Source organism: Lepidochelys kempii, chromosome 1 (assembly GCF_965140265.1).
Source record: "Lepidochelys kempii isolate rLepKem1 chromosome 1, rLepKem1.hap2, whole genome shotgun sequence".
NCBI lineage: Eukaryota > Metazoa > Chordata > Testudines > Cheloniidae > Lepidochelys > Lepidochelys kempii.
In genome coordinates, this window is record NC_133256.1 from 50,242,111 (window position 1) to 50,260,582 (window position 18,472).

An 18,472-nucleotide genomic window follows, 5' to 3' on the forward strand; every position below is an offset into this window, starting at 1 on the left:
CAAAGTGGAGAGAGTTCAGAAGGGAGCAAAAGAAAAAAAATGATAAAAGGTTTAGAAAACCAGACCTATGAGGAAAGATTAAAATAATTAATCTTGAGAAAAGAAAGCTGAGGGGGCACCTGATAGCAGTCTTCAAATATGTTAAGGACTGTTTTAAACAGGATGATGATCAATTGTTCTCCATGTTGACTGAAAGTAGACAAGAAGTAATGGGCTTAATCTACAGCAAGGGAGATTTAGATTAGATATTAGGAAAAACTTTCTAACTATAAGATAATTAAGTTTTGGAATAGGCTTCCAAGGGCAGTTGTGGAATCCTCACCATTGGAGGATTTTAAGAACAGGTTGGACAAACATCAGACAGAGATGGTCTAGATACACTTGGTAATGCCTCAGTACAGGGGGCTGGGCTAGATGACCTCTCAAGATCCATTCCATCCCTACAATTCTATGTTTTGTGATATATGTGGAGTTAAGTGCTGAGACAACACATTTGATGTCAGTATGTACCAACAACCTAGAGACCTGACTTCCATGTACATTAATACCCCATTACACTGCCAGAGCAGAGTAAAGGGGCTTTAGTGTAAATGAGAATCAGATCCTTTATATTTATCAGATGAGTGCTGCCTAATTTTATCATACAAAGTATCGAGCTTCCTGTGCTCCCCCATATACCTGATAAGTTCTATGGGAGTGCACACATACCCTTTTATATTTCTTTTCTTTTAAATCAGTGGAGCTGAAGTAGTTTTAATATGCAAGTGCTTGTTTTGAAAGTTATGGTCTTTGTGGAAAGTTTAGTGCCTTCTAGCCATTGTTTAGTATCAACAGCAGCATATGACCTTTGTGTTCTTTGGACTGGAAAATACACTCTGGAATAATTTGAATAAAGTGAACAACAACATGATTACTCACGATAGGCCAGTGGGTATTACCAACAAGGGAATAATGAGGATGGAGGCAGAAAGAAATTAAAAATGCTTCAGGCTATTGCTGTCAAACTTTAGGAATTTAAGAAGTTTGAATACAAAAGCATGGTGAGTCTTTTTCCATGAAATCTTCCTGCACATTCCAAGTCACGGCATTAATGAATCCTGACATTTGATTGCTATAACTTATGCATGCAGCCATCTAGAACACTAGCATTAAGACTGCTATAGGGGTGTACATGTTCATGTCTAATGAGAGCCCTGGCCTACATGGTTTTAGCATTTTATGAAAAACTAGGCCAAGAATGGCTAGAACTATACAGACAGCTGTCACTGGAGTTCTGAATTGTACAAACCCAATTCTCTGCAAGTGTGTTAAGATTTACTTGAACCAACTTTCCCGTAACAGCTTTCCATTGCCAAACAATATTAAACACAGAAGATGGCAGACAGTGCACAGCTGAGAACTTACATTCTTTACAACTAAATTATGTTATTGCTTTAAAACACAGAGAGTTATGGGCGCCTTGATACTGAAAATTCTCAGCAAGTTAGAATAAATTCAGAGAACAAACACAAAAATGATTAAGGGACTGGAGACATTAATTTGCTGGCAAAGACTGAACTAAAGACGACAGTGGACACAATAACTGTCAAGAAATATGTAGACCCCCAAGGAGAGAGAGGATTTGTTTAGGGTGTTTTTTCAGTGACTTCAATGGGAGTTGGACTGGGCCCTCAGAAGAAAAGCAATGACATTAAATTAGAAAAAGGAAGGTTTAGACTGTCTAACAAGGAAAGTGTTCTAACCAAAAGATCTATTAGACTGTTTCATGGTTAGAGCAGTCACAGATGGACTTCAGGGTGCTATTCCTTGATCTGCCACTGACACACTACATGTTTTTGGGCAGATCATGTAATCTCTGTTTGTATGTCTGTAAATTGAAATACTGCTACTAATCTCCCTGTGTAGGGCGGGGTGTAGGGCGGGGTGGGTAGCTTGGTACTATGTAAAGGTGCAAAGTATTTATTCCAAGGGAAGTGCCTAAAGCCCTATTGCATGAAATATTTGTACTGAAAACACACTCAAAAATTCACTGTATGGACTAATCCTGCACTAGTGTCCTAGGACAAAGACTAGCTAAAGACATAGACTGTTTAACTTCTAGGAGCCTACACGTCTATATTTTTTGTGACTGCTGTTTGGTTTTACAGACCTTTTGATGATGAAAAGAGTAGCATGTGAGAGAAACTAAGTTAAAAGGCTAAAGGCATAGACTATTTCACTGAGAGCAGAGGTACACTTTCATTCACTCCCAAGTTAGCAGTAACAATACAGTAAATAGAGCTTTCACTTACCAGTAGATTCTCGGGTTTGATATCCCTGTGAACAATGTTCAAGCTATGGAGGTATTTGATGGCACTGGCCAGATTGTACAGCATCCCACTGGCATCCCGCTCTGTGTATTTGTTAGTGGAGGTAATGGCATCAAAAAGGTCTCCTCCCTGGAACAGAACAACCATGGCACATTAACAACTTCCTGTTGTACACAGACAGCACCACTTAATAATCTTCTTAGAACGTGAATAGCAGCACTGTGCCACTTTGTGAGGGCCCCACAGAGGTCCTTCCTATCGACAAAGACCTTGTGTTGTGGTGTCATTCCTCCCAGGTGCAGAAGGCTGGGCATACCTCCCATTCAGAGCTGGTCAACACTGCTCAGTGTGTCAGCTAACGGAGCTGAAAGATGCAGACTGAGGAAAATATGAAGCGAAGCAACCCATTCCTCTCCTGTAGCCAAGCATGCTGCTTCTGCAACATTTCCAGCACAGCCAACCTGTTTCCTTAGCACCTACGTTGCAAACCTGCTGCATCCATTGTGCTGGGTACCAATCCTTTCTGCCATTTATTATAATTACAAATAACCTACATTCAAAACCATATCCACAATCTCAGTTCAATCCAAAATGATATGGATATTTAGAATTAAATATGAAATTATTTCCCATAATGTATCTATCTACCCAGCATATATATCAGTGCATTAAAGGGATCTGTTTCCACCTCTCAGAAATCTTTGAAAACATTAACTTCAGAGACCTTTCTCCCTTATAGAATGTGTCAAGTATTCTAGGTTTTCTACTTCCTGATGTTAATACTGGGGTCCCCCAGAAGAAAATATGATACACTATTATGCTGGAAGGCATCTGATGAGTTAACACTGTTGTCTTACTGCACTGGAGACAATCTATGTCACTTCCCAGTTATCACTAAAAGTATTTAACTCTGTTGCAATCACCCATGCCTCTCTCTGTGTTCCTTCCTACACCATAACATGACATGGTGCCAGAGCTGGCTGGATGCCACCTCGAGGGAGGGGAAAACAAAAGGAAAGGAATGAAGGAAGAGAAAGTAAGTGAAACTCCTCTGAAGTGAGGAGAGTGTTTATTTTCTCCATTCTCAAACTCTCAGGCAGCCACTATATCAGGCTCTATTATCAGCAGTGAGCTATAAGAGAGAAAAAATATTACAGTGATTGAGAATGGCCAAGAGGGCAGGAGAACCCCAAGTTCAATAAAGAGTGTAAGGAAAAAGCAGGCAGGGTGAGAAATAATAAAAGGTTACTTTGCAGAAGAATTGGCCCACAGGCCAAAAGCAGAGCAGGTCCATCAAGAAAGCCTAGATCCCACAGAAACAGAAAAAGAGAGGACCACATCTGCAAAAACAGTGAGAAAAATCAAGCTGCCTAGCAGGGACACCAGCAACAGAAAGGAGAAAAAATAAGTAAAAGCAGAGTGTTCTTAAGGGAACAGAAGTTATTTTCCCAGGGCAATGGAGAAAATATTTCCCATACTCCAAGCACTGTCAACTCTCATGATTTTATCCTATGTTGCATTCTATTAGGTATTTTTCCTTAAGCCCCAGGGCCTGAATCATGCAAATGTCAGTTTTCACTGGGGAAAATAAAAAAGTCAGTTTCTGGCCTTTGTGGTTACAGAGAAAAGCTAGAAAACATGGCTGCTAGAGGCTCAAAAAGTAGGAGAAAAATAAAGAGACCCAAAATATTTGAAAAAAATAAAATAAAACCCCTCATGATTGTTTAGCCAATCTGATGGTCATTGGCATCCAACTCAACAGTCTTGTACTATAGTGTTTGACACTAGTATAATTCCTATAGAAAGCTTTAATTTCACTGATTATAATCAGCGTAGCCAAAATGCATAAACTGTGTTGAGCAGTTTCACGTTGCATCAGGACTTGTCAATTACACCAATAAATACCAAGTATATCTCTTTTATATACAATATGGGGGAAGAGGCATCGGACATATTGGACCTAGGTCAAGATAAAAAGAATGGTATATGAAACATTGAAAAATCTATGTGACACATATTATATTAGGAAATCTGAGTAACTACCACAGAGCAAGACAGGGAAACAGAAGGATGCAAACTGTAATAAAATGAGGTTCAACGAAAAGCTCACAAAGAAACAAAAGCAGAAAACTTGAGCAATTCTGAAAAAAGAACTGGGAGACAGGTGGGTATAGGATGCCCCCTCATTTCTTGAAAATGAACCTCACATAAGAAGCTGAAGGCCATAAAAGTCTGAGAAGGGTACACTATCCAGCACTGGGAAGACCTCCAAACTAGGGGTAGTTGTTGCACAAAAGAAAAGAACAAGAGAAAGAGGTGAGATTGACAATGAACATGGCAATACAGCTAGTGTCTGATTGTGAGAAAAATGAAGACAAAGTTTCAGCACCTTTGCCACCAGTCCAGTTAAAAAGCATCTTGCTGAAAATTATAATAGCTCAGCAGAGGATTCAGCAGCACAATTAAGAAATCTGCAAGCTGCAAAGATAAGAGGACTTGTAAATGAAAGCAAAATTAGCTCATTCCAGAATGCAAATTAGAGTTGTCCAGCACAGATTCATTCCCACTTTGGGTTTTAAAAGTCCAGCTCACTTAGAGTGTTTGAAGACAGTCATTGACAAATCTGGACCATACAGACCTTCCTCTGTACTATCTGATTACATGCGTCAAGACTCTTTGAATCAACCACTCAGAGGAATTGAGAGTTAGAGAACTTGGAAAACCAGGGGAAAAAATTCAAACAGAATAAAGTAGAAGATAGAGGAGAAAGGGGCCAAGATTAAGCTCAAAAGAGAAGATTAAGTGAAAGGACTGGTTTCTTCAAAATTTTAGAAGAGATATTAATCCGCAAGTGTCATGGCTTAAGCAAATCTCTAACTATTAGAGATCAGGATGAGACCTAATGTAGAGGGCAAATTATCTCACATCTACCTATTGCTTTGTGTGTATATAAAAAGATCTTCTACACTTTCCACAGTATGCATCCGATGAAGTGAGCTGTAGCTCACGAAAGCTTATGCTCAAATAAATTGGTTAGTCTCTAAGGTGCCACAAGTACTCCTTTTCTTTTTGTGAATACAGACTAACACGGCTGTTACTCTGAAACCTACCTATTGTGGGGTTCTTACACCTTTCTGTGAAGCATCTGGTGCTAGCAATGGTCAGACACAGAATACTGGACAAGATGAACCTCTGATGAACCTCAGCATGGCAATCCTTATGTTTTAATATTCCTATGTTCCTAAACCTCAGCTGTAACATCAGTCAAGTATCTGGCCCAAAGAGGAAGGGGAAAGGTCAAGCCTCAGATGTAAGGAAAGTAAAAGAAAGATGAGTCTAAAAGCAAAAAGAAAAAGGGAAAGACCAAACCTAAAGTTAAAGAAAAGAAAAGAAAAGAAAAGAAAAGAAAAGAAAAGAAAAGAAAAGAAAAGAAAAGAAAAGGAGGGAAGCCTAAACTCAAGAAAGGAAAAGGAAAAGGAAAAGAAAAGAAAAAGGAAGCACACACAGTACATTAATATAGAGACAACTAATATAAAGCAGAATAATTTTGTTGGCAGTCAGGCAGTCTACCTTGTCCTCAGTTAAAAAAAAAGGGGGTATAATTAGACTACACTGAGTTTTATTATATTGATAAGTGTTTCTGAAGTTAAAAGAGGAGAGAGAGGTGCTGGACGGCACTTAAAGTGTTAATGTGGTTGAAAAATATTTTTTCTAAGTTATCTCTGAAGCACTAGTTTTTTATAACTTGCCAAGCTCTGCCTAGCTTATTCATACATCAGGGCAACCATCCATTACGTAGGCATATTGGGCGCATGGGGGTGGGGTGCGGGATGAGGCGGGGGCATGTAAGGATGCAATTTCAACCCTTATCTCTTGATTCTCCGATTTTTCTGGAATTAAGTCAGACATCAGAATGTAATTTTTATCATCTGCACATAAGGCAGTAAGTTTGTAAAATACAGTAACCAATTTTTTATTACCTTGTTATGTAAATGATATAATCTCTTTTCTGCTGTGAAAGTGAAATCGTATCCCTGAGCAGTAAAGGAAACTCAATAGTAAATCTTGCTTGTTAAGTTGACTAAACCCCTGTTCAGTTTGAATAATAATTTTGTTTTGTTGTGCAGAAAGGCAAAGTGCCAGAGACCAGGTCCTGCAGTTGTTTTACAAGCACTGCTTGCAATATGTTTATATTTGTATTTATGAAGTGCTTTTTCTTACACTTAGAGCACTTTAAAAAAAGCAGGGAACGATATGCCTACCATGAAATGAAGGCAGTATTTGCAGCAGCCACTTTTGTCAAACATGTTACTGTCAATTAATGCAGGGTGATATTAACTGCAACTGTGCTCTACAACAAGCCTTTTCTTCTTGAATTTCTTTCCTGTGTGTGAATTTGATTTAAACTCAGGTCTTCAAAAGTCAGTCAATAACAGATGGTTAATCAATTCCAACAGCATGTGCTGTGCAAGGGAAACAGTCAGCAATTGTTGAATTAACAATTAATATCTTTCCAGAAATACTTTCCTTGGTGCCTGCAGAGCACGGTATAACAAGGTTTTTTCAATTAAATATTAACAAATAGAATAGATATTCAGAGAAACAATATTAACATCTGATTAGGACCATTCTCCCCTTATTCCCCCTCCCCATATATAGGTAAAAAACCCATTTAATCCATGTGCTCATAGAAATTCAGATTAATTTATGTCTATAAAAAATCTCCTAAAGCATGAATATTATCATAACTAAGAAAAAGCAAACCATCAGATTAAACTTCATGGAATCTGCAGAAATTCTTAAGTAAAAAAGAGAGAGAAAGAGCATGCAAGGGTGTGTTGGTATGTTGAGGAGGAAGAGAGTAGGAAAAGTAGTAGAAAACTGATTTTCCCATGAAATCATTAAGAATAGCTTTTCTCTTTATAACCTTTTGTGAGTACTTTCAGTACTTCTCTTGTTTAGCTGAGTGAAAACTGGATTATAACTTAAACCCAAACACAAAACCCAATTGCATGACAAATTTTCAAACATGGGTGGCTAAGTAAGTTGCTCCTGCAAAACTTGCCTGTGTTTTAAGTGATTGCTCACCCCTAAGGTCCGGGGCGCTGCAGTCAGGGCACATCTCACACTTGCTAGTAGACCTTCTGGGGGGAGGAGAGAGATGGAGGGTCTGTCATAGGAAACTGAGTGGCAGTGGGTAGTCACTTAGACCTAAAATGGCCCAGAGTTTGGAACTTGAGCAGACCTATCAGATAGTACCTCTCTGATTGTTTTACTATATGGCTGCCTAGGTCTCTCTCATTGAGCCCCAGAAGCCCAGCCACCTGATGGGGGACCAAAGAATGGCTATAAAACCAAAAAGATGGCAGACAAGGGGAACTAAGAGGTGGCAGGGTTTACTATGCCTCCAAAGATTAGGTGAGGGGATGGACACAACTTGGGCAGTGGTTGAAGGGATCTTGTTTCTGTTTGTGGATGAATCACTGAGTGGCAATTCAACTTCCCATCTATTACATGTTTGTGGTATAATGGACAGGCCAGTCCTTGCAAGCAGGAGATGCAGGGCCCTATTTAATGCATGGAGATGAGGGAAGAGCATGGTCTTCCAGTTCTGGTGTGGTTGGAAGGCAGTGGTATTCTTTCCATAGGGTAGAACTTTTAAGAGCTTAAAGGCCAGTTTTGCACACCAGGGTGAAGTTTTTGCATTCAACAGGTGTGTGTACAAGCACTGCTGGCACAAATTAAGTACCTATGTTTGCAAATCCTAAACATTTAAATCAGTGGACTTCAAACCATGGTATGCAAGGCCACCAAAACAAAGAGTGTTGCCGGAGTGATGGCGGGAATGGGATATTGAGAATGGAAGTGGTTAATGAAAGAGTTGGTCTCTCTTATAAAGTATTCTGCAGAATTAAATAAGTGGAGAACCATTGTTTTTATAAGTGAACTTGAAGTGCGGTCTATTCTGTAAAATCACTGTGGAAAAATAGCATTTTCTTACTCAAGACCTTTGTGCCCTGCGTTTCTTCAGAATTCTCTGATTTTAGTGACAAATACATTTTGATTACTTTCACTCGCAGTGAGCTGGGTTGTACTCTGACATGTGTATCATTAACAGAACTCAGAGTAGCAGCCATGTTAGTCTGTATCCGCAAAAAGAACAGGAGTACTTGTGGCACCTTAGAGACTAACAAATTTATTTGAGCATAAGCTTTCGTGGGCTACAGCTCACTTCATCAGATGCATGCAGTGGAAAATAAATTTATTTATAAATAAATAAAATCGCCCTACTGTATTTTCCACTGCATGCATCCGATGAAGTGGGCTGTAGCCCACAAAAGCTTATGCTCAAATAAATTTGTTAGTCTTTAAGGTGCCACAAGTACTCCTGTTCTATTAACAGAACTGTTAGCTAAATTCTGATTGCAGACCCCCTTATTGCCAATGATACATGGGCCAGAAAGAACCTGGCTTGACTTGTATATTCCATGCTGAGTTTGCAGTTCTGGCAATTGGGGGAAGAAAATCTGCTCTTGTAAAGTGAACACATTCAATTTGGAAGTCACTACAAGGCAATAAATCAGTTATTTTTTTCAGGATAGAACAACACTTTAAACAACAATGGGTTTTTTCAATCTCAATTTCAATTAAACTAAAAGAGAAGACTTAATGAAGGGACACTAAACTCAATGGATACAGATGACACAGGTAATGTATTTTAAATGTAAGGCCATATTACTTTGTTTCATCAAAATATAATGATGTTTATACAAATGCTCTAATTGGGTGTTTTTGTTTTGCCTCTTGGTGTAATCTGGGGCCAAATTCTTTTTGAAACATGTGAACAGGATCATGGGCCCCCAAAATACTGACCACTGAGCACTTGCTGGCATGCTCTGCAAAAAACTATCAGGTCACATAGAGCTGAAAATGAGCAGAGCTAGCAGCTAAATTGTGTTAAAACGAGCTAAAAATTCAATTGTTTTCTTATATCGGTTTGTCATGTAAGGCAGTGCTGCAGTTACCACAGGAATGTTGTGTGATGCCACATGTGAGGAAAAGTGGTCCAGGTGATCACAAATGGAAGGTGAGGTGTCCACAAAATACACACTATTAGGATGTGGTCCACAATATGAACATGCTTGAGAGTCCCCAAACAGCAAGAGTATAGAACACACATCTCTTGTCATATGTTATTGTAAGTCTTTAGGATAAAAGCAACAGGCATTTTAGTGAGTTTTATAATGTACTATGGTTACAGCTGCTTAAGCAAAATGTCTGAAGGTGCTGATAAAGTCTTGAATTGGGTTCAGGTATGTGCGTGAGCTCCTCCACAATACGCACCTTTACAAGCTCCATGACGAGGTACAACTCAGTTGGCATGTCCATCTCCTCAATCAGAAGAACAATATTGGGATGTTTGACCCTTCTTAAAATAGATACCTCATTCTGGATCATGTGCTCCTGCCACAGAACAAAAATCTAAAATGAATACATATTGGTGAAAAAACCCTACCCTCTCTACCCCCCAAATGCATGATGGAGAGTTCAGAGGCTCTTGGGACTTTCAAATCTTCCAAAGAATCCATGAAAGTCACAAACATTGTTTTTTAGGCAATGTAGAAAACGTCTGGAAACAGCATCATTGTGGTGATTGAGTCAAGGTCAGAGATGAGACCACAGAAAATGAAATGTGGGAAAAGAAAAGTCACTGAAACTTCTTAGAAAATTTTCTAATACAAAACATATTTTTGAGCAGTTATAAATATGGTTCTATATTCCCAGAAAGCACTTGGTAAAGAACTATAAAAAACAGCAGCAATTCAGTTAGTATAGTATTTACTATATATGATTACTACTTCTATTTTACTCTTTTTATAGCATTTAGCAATCTGGCAGCTACTTGCTTTAATGACAGTAGTTAAAGCAAAAACACACACAGTTAGCCAAATACTGAACCAAGTAAATACATTTTGCATTGTATTCTGCAGTCTGCTAGACTTGTGCTCTGATGGCCTGCCAAGGGCAGAAAATTCCAAAGGCAAATGCCCTTAACTGTGAAAATTCTGCCATTGGCCAGGAAGAATTCGAACACCAACAACTTCCCAAACTGATCTTAGCTGTCAAAACAGTATGTCAATCTCACAGAAAAATGTTTTGTTGGAAACATTTATAGTCCTTATTTGAGCTCTCATACTTACTTTTCCTCTACATTTACTTTTCTTTATGATTTTCAGAGCATATTCTCTACCAGTTGACCTGAGAAAAGATGAAAGAAAAAATAAACATTTAATTGCAATGAAAGTTTCCCAATGGATATTATGTTTGCCATTCAAGCACAGTATCCATAACTGCTGAGATGAAAAAGGATATCATCTGAATATTTTTTTAAAGGATGTGGTAACTACACGGTAGCTGCCGAGTTTAAGGTCGCTGATTTTAACAGGACAAAATCTGGAACAACAATGGCTCTGGGGATACAAATGTTAACATTTCTTTGTATTGATAGCAATAGACCAAGAGAATTATTGCAACAAGAGCACATACCTGATAGGATTTTACGACTCAACTTCTTTGGGGCAGGAACTCTGCCTTTTTTGGGATGTTTGGATAGCACCTAGCACAGAACAATATCTACTACGGCTGATACTATGGACACTTATTTCAAATTAGTGATATGGAAAGATCAGGTTTATTCGACAAACTAAAGACACTAACATCCTTTTCTTATGCCATTTACAACTCTGATACAGATGGCTGAAAGGACAGAACATGGAACTCCATTCACATAGCTTCAATTACCCTTGAGTGAAATGGAGAATGAGTAATTCAGTGAGCAACTCTGATAAAAAGTATCTTTATTTTACAACAAGATCCAAAGTAATCCAGTTTACAATGGTGCTACTGCACAGCCTTTGGGCAATTACTTTAGAATACCAGTGGTCTAAAAAAAAAGGAAAAATCAGCACCAGAAATTCACATGGCAATTGTTCTATTCTTCATCAAATGAAATATAGTTAAATTGAAATGCCATATGCATGTGCTATCTAACACCAAAAAAGGGTCCACAGCCTGGAAAGTGGGAGACATTAATGAGTCATGCATTGAAAATATTGTTTTACGGAAATTAGACACTTTAATCACCATACTGAAGTGTGCAGATATATATCTGTAACAGCATAATACTAGAACATTAAATTTAAAATTCATAAAGTCCAAGTCCAGAAGGAACTATTGTGATCATTGTCTGACCTCCTACATAGCACAGGCCATAGAACTTCTCCAAAATAATTCCTAGAGCATATGTTTTTAGAAAAACATCATATCTTGATTTTAAAATGGTCAGTGATGGAGAACCCATCACAGTCCTTGGTAAATTGTTCCAATGATTAATTACTCTCACTATTAAAAATGTACGCATTATTTCCAGTCTGAATTTGTCTAGTTTCAAATTCCAGATATTGGATCATGTTGTCTCTCTCTGCTAGACTGGGCCCCATTATTAAATCTTTGTTCGCCCTGTAGATACTTATATATAATCAAGTCACTCCTTAATCCTCTCATTGTTAAGACAAATAGATGGAGCTCCTTGAGTTTTTCACTATAAGAAATATTTGTAATCCTTAATCATTCTTGTGGCTCTTCTCTGAACCCCCTTCCAACCCATCCTGAATTGTGGGCACCAGACCAGGACACAGTGTTCCAGCAATGGTCACACCAGTGCCAAACACAGGTAAAAGAGCCTCTATATTCCTACTCAAGATTCCCGCTTACGCATCCCAGGATCGGATTAGCTTTTTTGGCCATAGCATTGCACTGGGAGTTCATGTTCAGCACATTATACCCCAATTTCCCAAATTTTGTAATGGGAACGTTTATAAAGAAGGAAAATGTGACAAATACTTCATCACATTCAGATTCGAAAGCCGGCAGGGCCCAAAGAAAGATATAAATTAGGATACAAATTAAGAGTTTCCAAAGAAGCTATTCTGAATGATCATCTCTTCAAAACTACAGCATTGCTGTTAAAGCCTTAATTTAAACTAGCAATAAAGCACCCTGACATCTATGTTTTCCCCACTAGAGGGCTTCAAACTACAGCTCTGACCATTCTTCACCCTGAGGTGGCCTTCATGTGGATGCATTTATTCTGAGTAGACACACCCAAACCTGAGAAGGGACAGATAGTTACAGTATCAATGTCGATCTTTTAGGTGGAAGGGACAGCATCAGAAACTCAGGTGCAAGGGGCCAAAACTCAGCAAAATATGTTCTTCTTGAAAGCTAGTGAACCAGACTCTTTAGTTGTCCCAGGAAAGCTTCCTTTCTGTCACAAAAAAGGATATTAATGGATTTTGTTTTCTGTGTAAGACTATATGTGCTCCAAAACACTGGAAATATTAACTAGCATGGAAATTAAGATATTTCCAAAATCTGATATATTAGAAATGAATTTGTCTGAAAACATACTGCTGGACAAATTGCATACATGATACAGCAAATATGTAACAAGCAGATGACAACTCTGGCGACTCTTTGATTTGGGGCATCATATATTTTTAAAAGAAAATAAAAGGCTAGGATCATGTAAATTAATATCCTTTTTATTCTTTCCTCTAAAAAGATGTGTAACCACAGACTGTTGGCAACATTGATTTGCTCTGTCTTACAGACCTATTAAGTAAACATTCAGAACAGACATTCAGAACAGACCAGAAAGAGACAATCAGATAGGCAAGCGACGATATACGTATCACTTATAATGAACAATAAAAAGGTACAGTGCAAAGCAGAAAATTCAGATTACTGCAGTATAAAAGTTTACAATTATGTACTAATCATAGGCTATATTGTTAGACCTGTTAATTAAATTTTCCTAAACCAAATAACGGGCTGCAGTCCTTCCACACACTAAGCTTTCACAAAATCCAGTGGGCATTTGGGTGTGCAAGGAATGCAGGATCACGGTCATGATTTTTTATGGATACACCCCCTCCCCAACCTTTGCACCCACACCATGTATGTGAGGGAGATAGGCATGTGATAAATTAGAGACGTAATAAATACTGCATGTAAAATCTTACTCAAGGCCCAGGAAGGGGAAGATTGAGTCTTAGTACAGTGACAAGTTTTTTTAATAGATCAAAGAGTCATAACCGAGATCCAAGGCTGTTCTAGACACAGGAGTTTTATGCCAGTGGGAAGAGGAAATTTCTTCAGCTCCCTAACATTGCCCAGCATTCACTCCCAGCCCTACAGGGCCTGAGATAACTTTAAAGTTATGCTTTTGTATGCCGAGAAATGCTATTTTAGGTTTTTATGGAGGTGTTTTACATTTATTAGTTTAATGTTTCTGTTTCCCTGAACTCACACTCATGGTAACCAAGCCAGCTTTACAGGTGGAGGGATACAAGGAATAGTTCTAATACATTTGTGGTTTAACTCTCAAAAACATTCCTCAGATAGTTTCTCTTTAACACAAACAATATCTGCAGGAAGGTGTGCACTTTTTTGGGATGATCTGCATAACCAGACCACAAAATCCCTAGTCACTTATAGGGTATTCCATACAGACAGTGCCACATATTACTAAAGATAACTGGGAAATGGTAGCACTATTTCTGTGTGTAGTGAGACCAACAGTTAGTTCTATCATTTCCTTGTAACACATTTCTTCTCAACTTCAGAAACACCTGAAAAGCCCCAAATTGCATGAGTACACATTTTTAACTGAAGACAGGGAAGACTCTCAGAATCTCCCAGTATTATTCTGCTGCATAATCTACTAGCTTCTTTAATCTACTATTTCTTTCATTTTAGACTTGCCCTTTTCTTTTCTCGCACTCTAAGCTGAGCCTTTTCCCCCTCCCCTTTTCTTTCACCTTATCCTGTTTTCTTCTATATGGCTTTATATGTGCCCTCTTTAATTTTGCTTTTCTCCTTTTTCTTGGGTTTCTACATTTTCTAGCTCAGTGTTCCTATGAGAAGCCACTTTCAACTCTGGAGTTTGATCTGAAAGATCTTTTGCATCAAACATCATAACCTCTCTCAAAGGCAGCTCTAAAGGTGTCAAAATAGTCTTGGCCACGTACCATGTGAACCCTGAGTCTGTAGAGAGAAAGGTTCCAGACTTCCACAATAGCTGTTAGTTTGGTATATGGAGACAATTCAATCTGAATCCAAGACTGGGACAAATTTCTTTCCAGGGAGACTCTAGTTTGCATCCAGCCTATTCTTGATCTAGTTTTTTTGGTTTGCTTCCAAGTTTGTACTTGCCGAAATGTTAAATTTGCTTCTGAAACCACCGTGGAGTCTTCCGTAAACTGCTCCTCATTAGGATGTAGTGGCAGTGGATGTGGAATCTCATTCTCCGAACGCCCATGATCAGATATTGGCAGCTCTGTTGTTCATTGTGGACATCTCTTTCTCTGGCTCTTTTTTCCGCCATTCTCTGCACTGCCATCATCAGAAATCAGAAGCTTCATAATAATTTCTGTTGTGGACATCTCCTCCTCCCTGTGTTTCTTTTACACCACACTCTCTTGGTTCTCAGCAATGCCTCTCTCTCTCCTCTCTCACCTCTTAGTGGGGCTGTGGCAGCACGGCCTACTTCAGGGTTTAGGGGTGAGGAACTCACACCCACCCCTCTTGTTGCACATGAGTTTCAGTCAGTCTCTCATCCTTTATTCCTTTCCCTTTGTCCTCTGGAGTTGGGTCCAGCCACCTCTGACACCACATTGTAATACAAAACAAGCAGGAAGAGCACAGAGGCACATGTTTCATTAAGAATAACCTGGAAGTGATGCTGACAGTCAGCATGACTTCAAGGCATAGTGAGATCTAAAGTTAGTTTTCAGTGCCTTACAGTGCCCCACACACAAATTTCACATTCTAATTTTTCCTGTATTTGCACAGAATGCTCTCCAGAAAAAAGATGATGAACACATATGCTAGAGCTTTGAATCCTTCTCAGGTCTGTTCTAACCAGTCAAAAAGGAAAGCTGGAAGAGTAAACTGCAAGAAAATAGTTTCAAATACCTTATTTTAGAACACTGAGAACCCTGGTAGAATTGTGCTGAGCACGGGGATGGGCGGGGAGGGGATATATAAAAAAAACCCAAAGCATGAAAGTTATAGATTGTCCCTTGGAACTGCCCCTTTTTTCACAGCACAGGTTATTAGACTAGTTTTTCCATTTTTTCCATCTGGCACTGAGATATTACCTTATTCCACAGGTCCCACAGTCTGCAAATAAAGATATGATCTAGGAAAAGCATTATATTAATGATTGCTTTTACAGTAATAAGCAAATAATCCTTCTCACCTTTCTATACACTCCTTTACAATAGCAAAATTTCCATCTCCTATAGTCCTTCCAACTTTATATCTTTCTGCTATTGATGCTGGAACCTGGAAGCCTTCCTCCAACACTTCTGAAAAAATCATTAGTGCATTTTTATTGGTAGAGAAGGAAATGCAGATGTTGCACATAACATGCACTTTAGGTCCAATGGAAACCATTCAGAATCAATATCTCATTTAGTATATAGCAAAACCATGCTGATGACATTGAATATACTCAATAGGTTTCACACAGATCAAATGATGAAAAATAAAACCTATGGGCTGTAGACTCAGACATTCAAGGTTTACACAACTTACAGTACCTATTGCAACATATTCACACTGTAAAACTGAAATTGTATTTTTTAAATATGAAAGGGCCTTTGTGGTCTCCACAAACGTAGTTAAGCCCTTTGATAAGAGTTAGAGCTGCTTGACATAGTATGATTAAATATACGTACCAAAAATCTAACACTCAAGCACTTATTTTATTACATCCTGTAAAATGAGACATCCATAAAATTCCCCATGTGTTAAGTGCTATTTTCCCCTCAATATTAAATATTTAGTTTTTAAACAAATGTTCTCAATTATATCACCTTCACATGCAACCTGGGCACCAGATGTTTAGATAAAATTGTGTTACACACGGTGTCTACACACAGAAAAGGTTTGTAGTTCCTGTTACTTTAGTGCCTATTAATGCACCTTTATTCTTGAAATACATTTGAAACAGCAGTTTACCAATGCCTACTAATGCTTCCAAAAGCGGGGACTATGGACTTTAATCTAAACCAACCACCTTTGGACCATATAAATATACCAGGTATATACTAATACCTAAAAAGCCTTTTAAAACAGTGACTCTTAAATTTACACGCTTTAAGGCAGTAAATATTAATTAGATTTCACACAACAGAATACAAAGTGTGAGACTATTTGGCAAAAAACCCACATGTTTTCCACTGTGGTGTTAAGATTGAAATGCTGTGACTTTTGTGTTTTTCACCTTAAATCACAAATGGTACAGGGATACGTGTGTCTCTCTGTTGGAACGATAGCCCCAGAGTATAGGCTATCCTGAGTCGCCACATCTTAATCACTAGCATGCTGCGAGGATATTCATCTCGCTGGAGCTGTCATTTTTCTATGAAAGCCCAATGTGATTATGCATGCTTCCTAAAAAAGTAGTTACACGTGAATGGAACACTCCAGTGCACGGTGCTGTTCAGCTATTCAGATTAATTTATTTCAGGCACACTATGTTCGTTTTGGTAAAGATCCTGGTCATACGCTACGCTTTTTATCAAAGAAAGGCTAGGACAGGGTATTTGAGATACTGTCTGTGCAAAGTAATTTTATAGATTGAAGGGGTATCAAACAGGAGTTATTATTTTACATACAACTGTCCTCTAATTGTTGCTTTTATTTTCTAATTAAATGTCAAATCAATTTACATTGTATCAAAACCCTCATCCTATGCCACCTTGAACTCAGGTCCGCATACAACATACCAATGTACGTCTGAACTGTTTTGTCTATGCCGGATTCTAAACTCCTTGAAACAAGGAACAGGTCTCTTTATAGGCTGTGAAATGTTAAGCATATTGCCCTTATATATGAAACGAAAGGAAGGAAATATGTGACATCCCCAGCAGGAATGATGACCTTGCAGAATCTTCATGCATCAGGGGAGTTCAGTTTCATATGAACAACTGCGGATTAAAGGTTCCAACTCTCCTCTTAAATGGGTAGGTTACTAGACCTTTGCTGTGCTACTTCCAAGAGTTTGGAACTTTGGTCAAAATTACATCCCTCTCATTCCATCACCTCCTCCTTTTAAAAAACCTTAATATAAGAATTATTCTAGAAGTTACTCTATTTTAGTTGCCCCTGCATTTATTACCTTTCCTTCTAACTTTTCACCATTTTATCACCCTGGGTTCCTTTTATTTTTCAGCTTTAGAGGGTGCTCTTGTCATTTTTTTAAAAGATATACGTCACAGTAAAACAATTAAACACACAGCCCACAAAGTACTCAAGTGGGAGTACTTGTAAATAAAATGAGTATGTCAGGCAACAATCAGTAATAATAAACCACCATCATCCTCATCCCATGATCTAAAAATTTTATAAAATCAGATTTTTTTTTAAAGAGATGGGCCATTAAAGTGGCAGTTGGGCCTTCTCTACATTACAACCAGTTTAATCCCCAGTGCTTCTGTCACACTTTGGGCGAAATCCTGATCCTATTGAAGTCAATGGCAAAACTCTCACTAACTTCAAAAGGGCCAGTATTTCATAGATTTTAAGCCCAGAAGGGACCACCGTGATTATCAACTTTGACTTTCTTCACACTTTGTGTCCACACACAAAAGCGCTGTAAATAATTCACAAGCATTCTACAATGTGGGTGGAGTAGAAAAAGCTTTCACATTTCAGAACTGGGTTGGTCTAAACCATTTCTGTTTGAACCCATTTCGCACCAATGAGGAAACTGTTCAACTAGTTCTGCTATTATTGTCCCATATTGTACTGGTGGCCTTTCAAAACATTCCAGAATCCACTGCTTCTGGGAGCTGTTCTGCAATCTGTAGGGTCAGTACCAGAGAAGACAGTGGAACTGAAATGCTTGAATAATGCTATTCTGGATGAAGGGCAAACATCATGCTAGCATAGAATCCATGATTCAACCAGTTCAGTAAACCTGGTAACCCTCTCAAGGTAGACTCAGTCATCCCTACAACTCTTCACTCTCTTCAGCATGAATAGCAACTCGTTTCCCGTATAGATGCTGGCTATCACTGTTTTGAAATGTC

The 18,472-nt window shown here is 38.5% G+C and overlaps 1 protein-coding gene across 3 annotated transcripts in view; it reads right to left on the reverse strand.

Moving 5' to 3' along the window:
• DCLK1 (doublecortin like kinase 1) overlaps positions 1–18,472 on the reverse strand; it is a 324,515-nt gene that overhangs the window by 37,065 nt on the left and 268,978 nt on the right. For all 3 annotated transcript variants that reach the window (XM_073341871.1, XM_073341891.1, XM_073341880.1), the window contains 4 exons: positions 15,634–15,742; positions 10,511–10,568; positions 9,654–9,773; positions 2,292–2,438 (listed from right to left, as the gene is read on the reverse strand). In XM_073341871.1, coding sequence (XP_073197972.1) covers positions 2,292–2,438; positions 9,654–9,773; positions 10,511–10,568; positions 15,634–15,742 — 434 coding nt within the window. The remainder of the gene's footprint in view (positions 1–2,291; positions 2,439–9,653; positions 9,774–10,510; positions 10,569–15,633; positions 15,743–18,472) is intronic.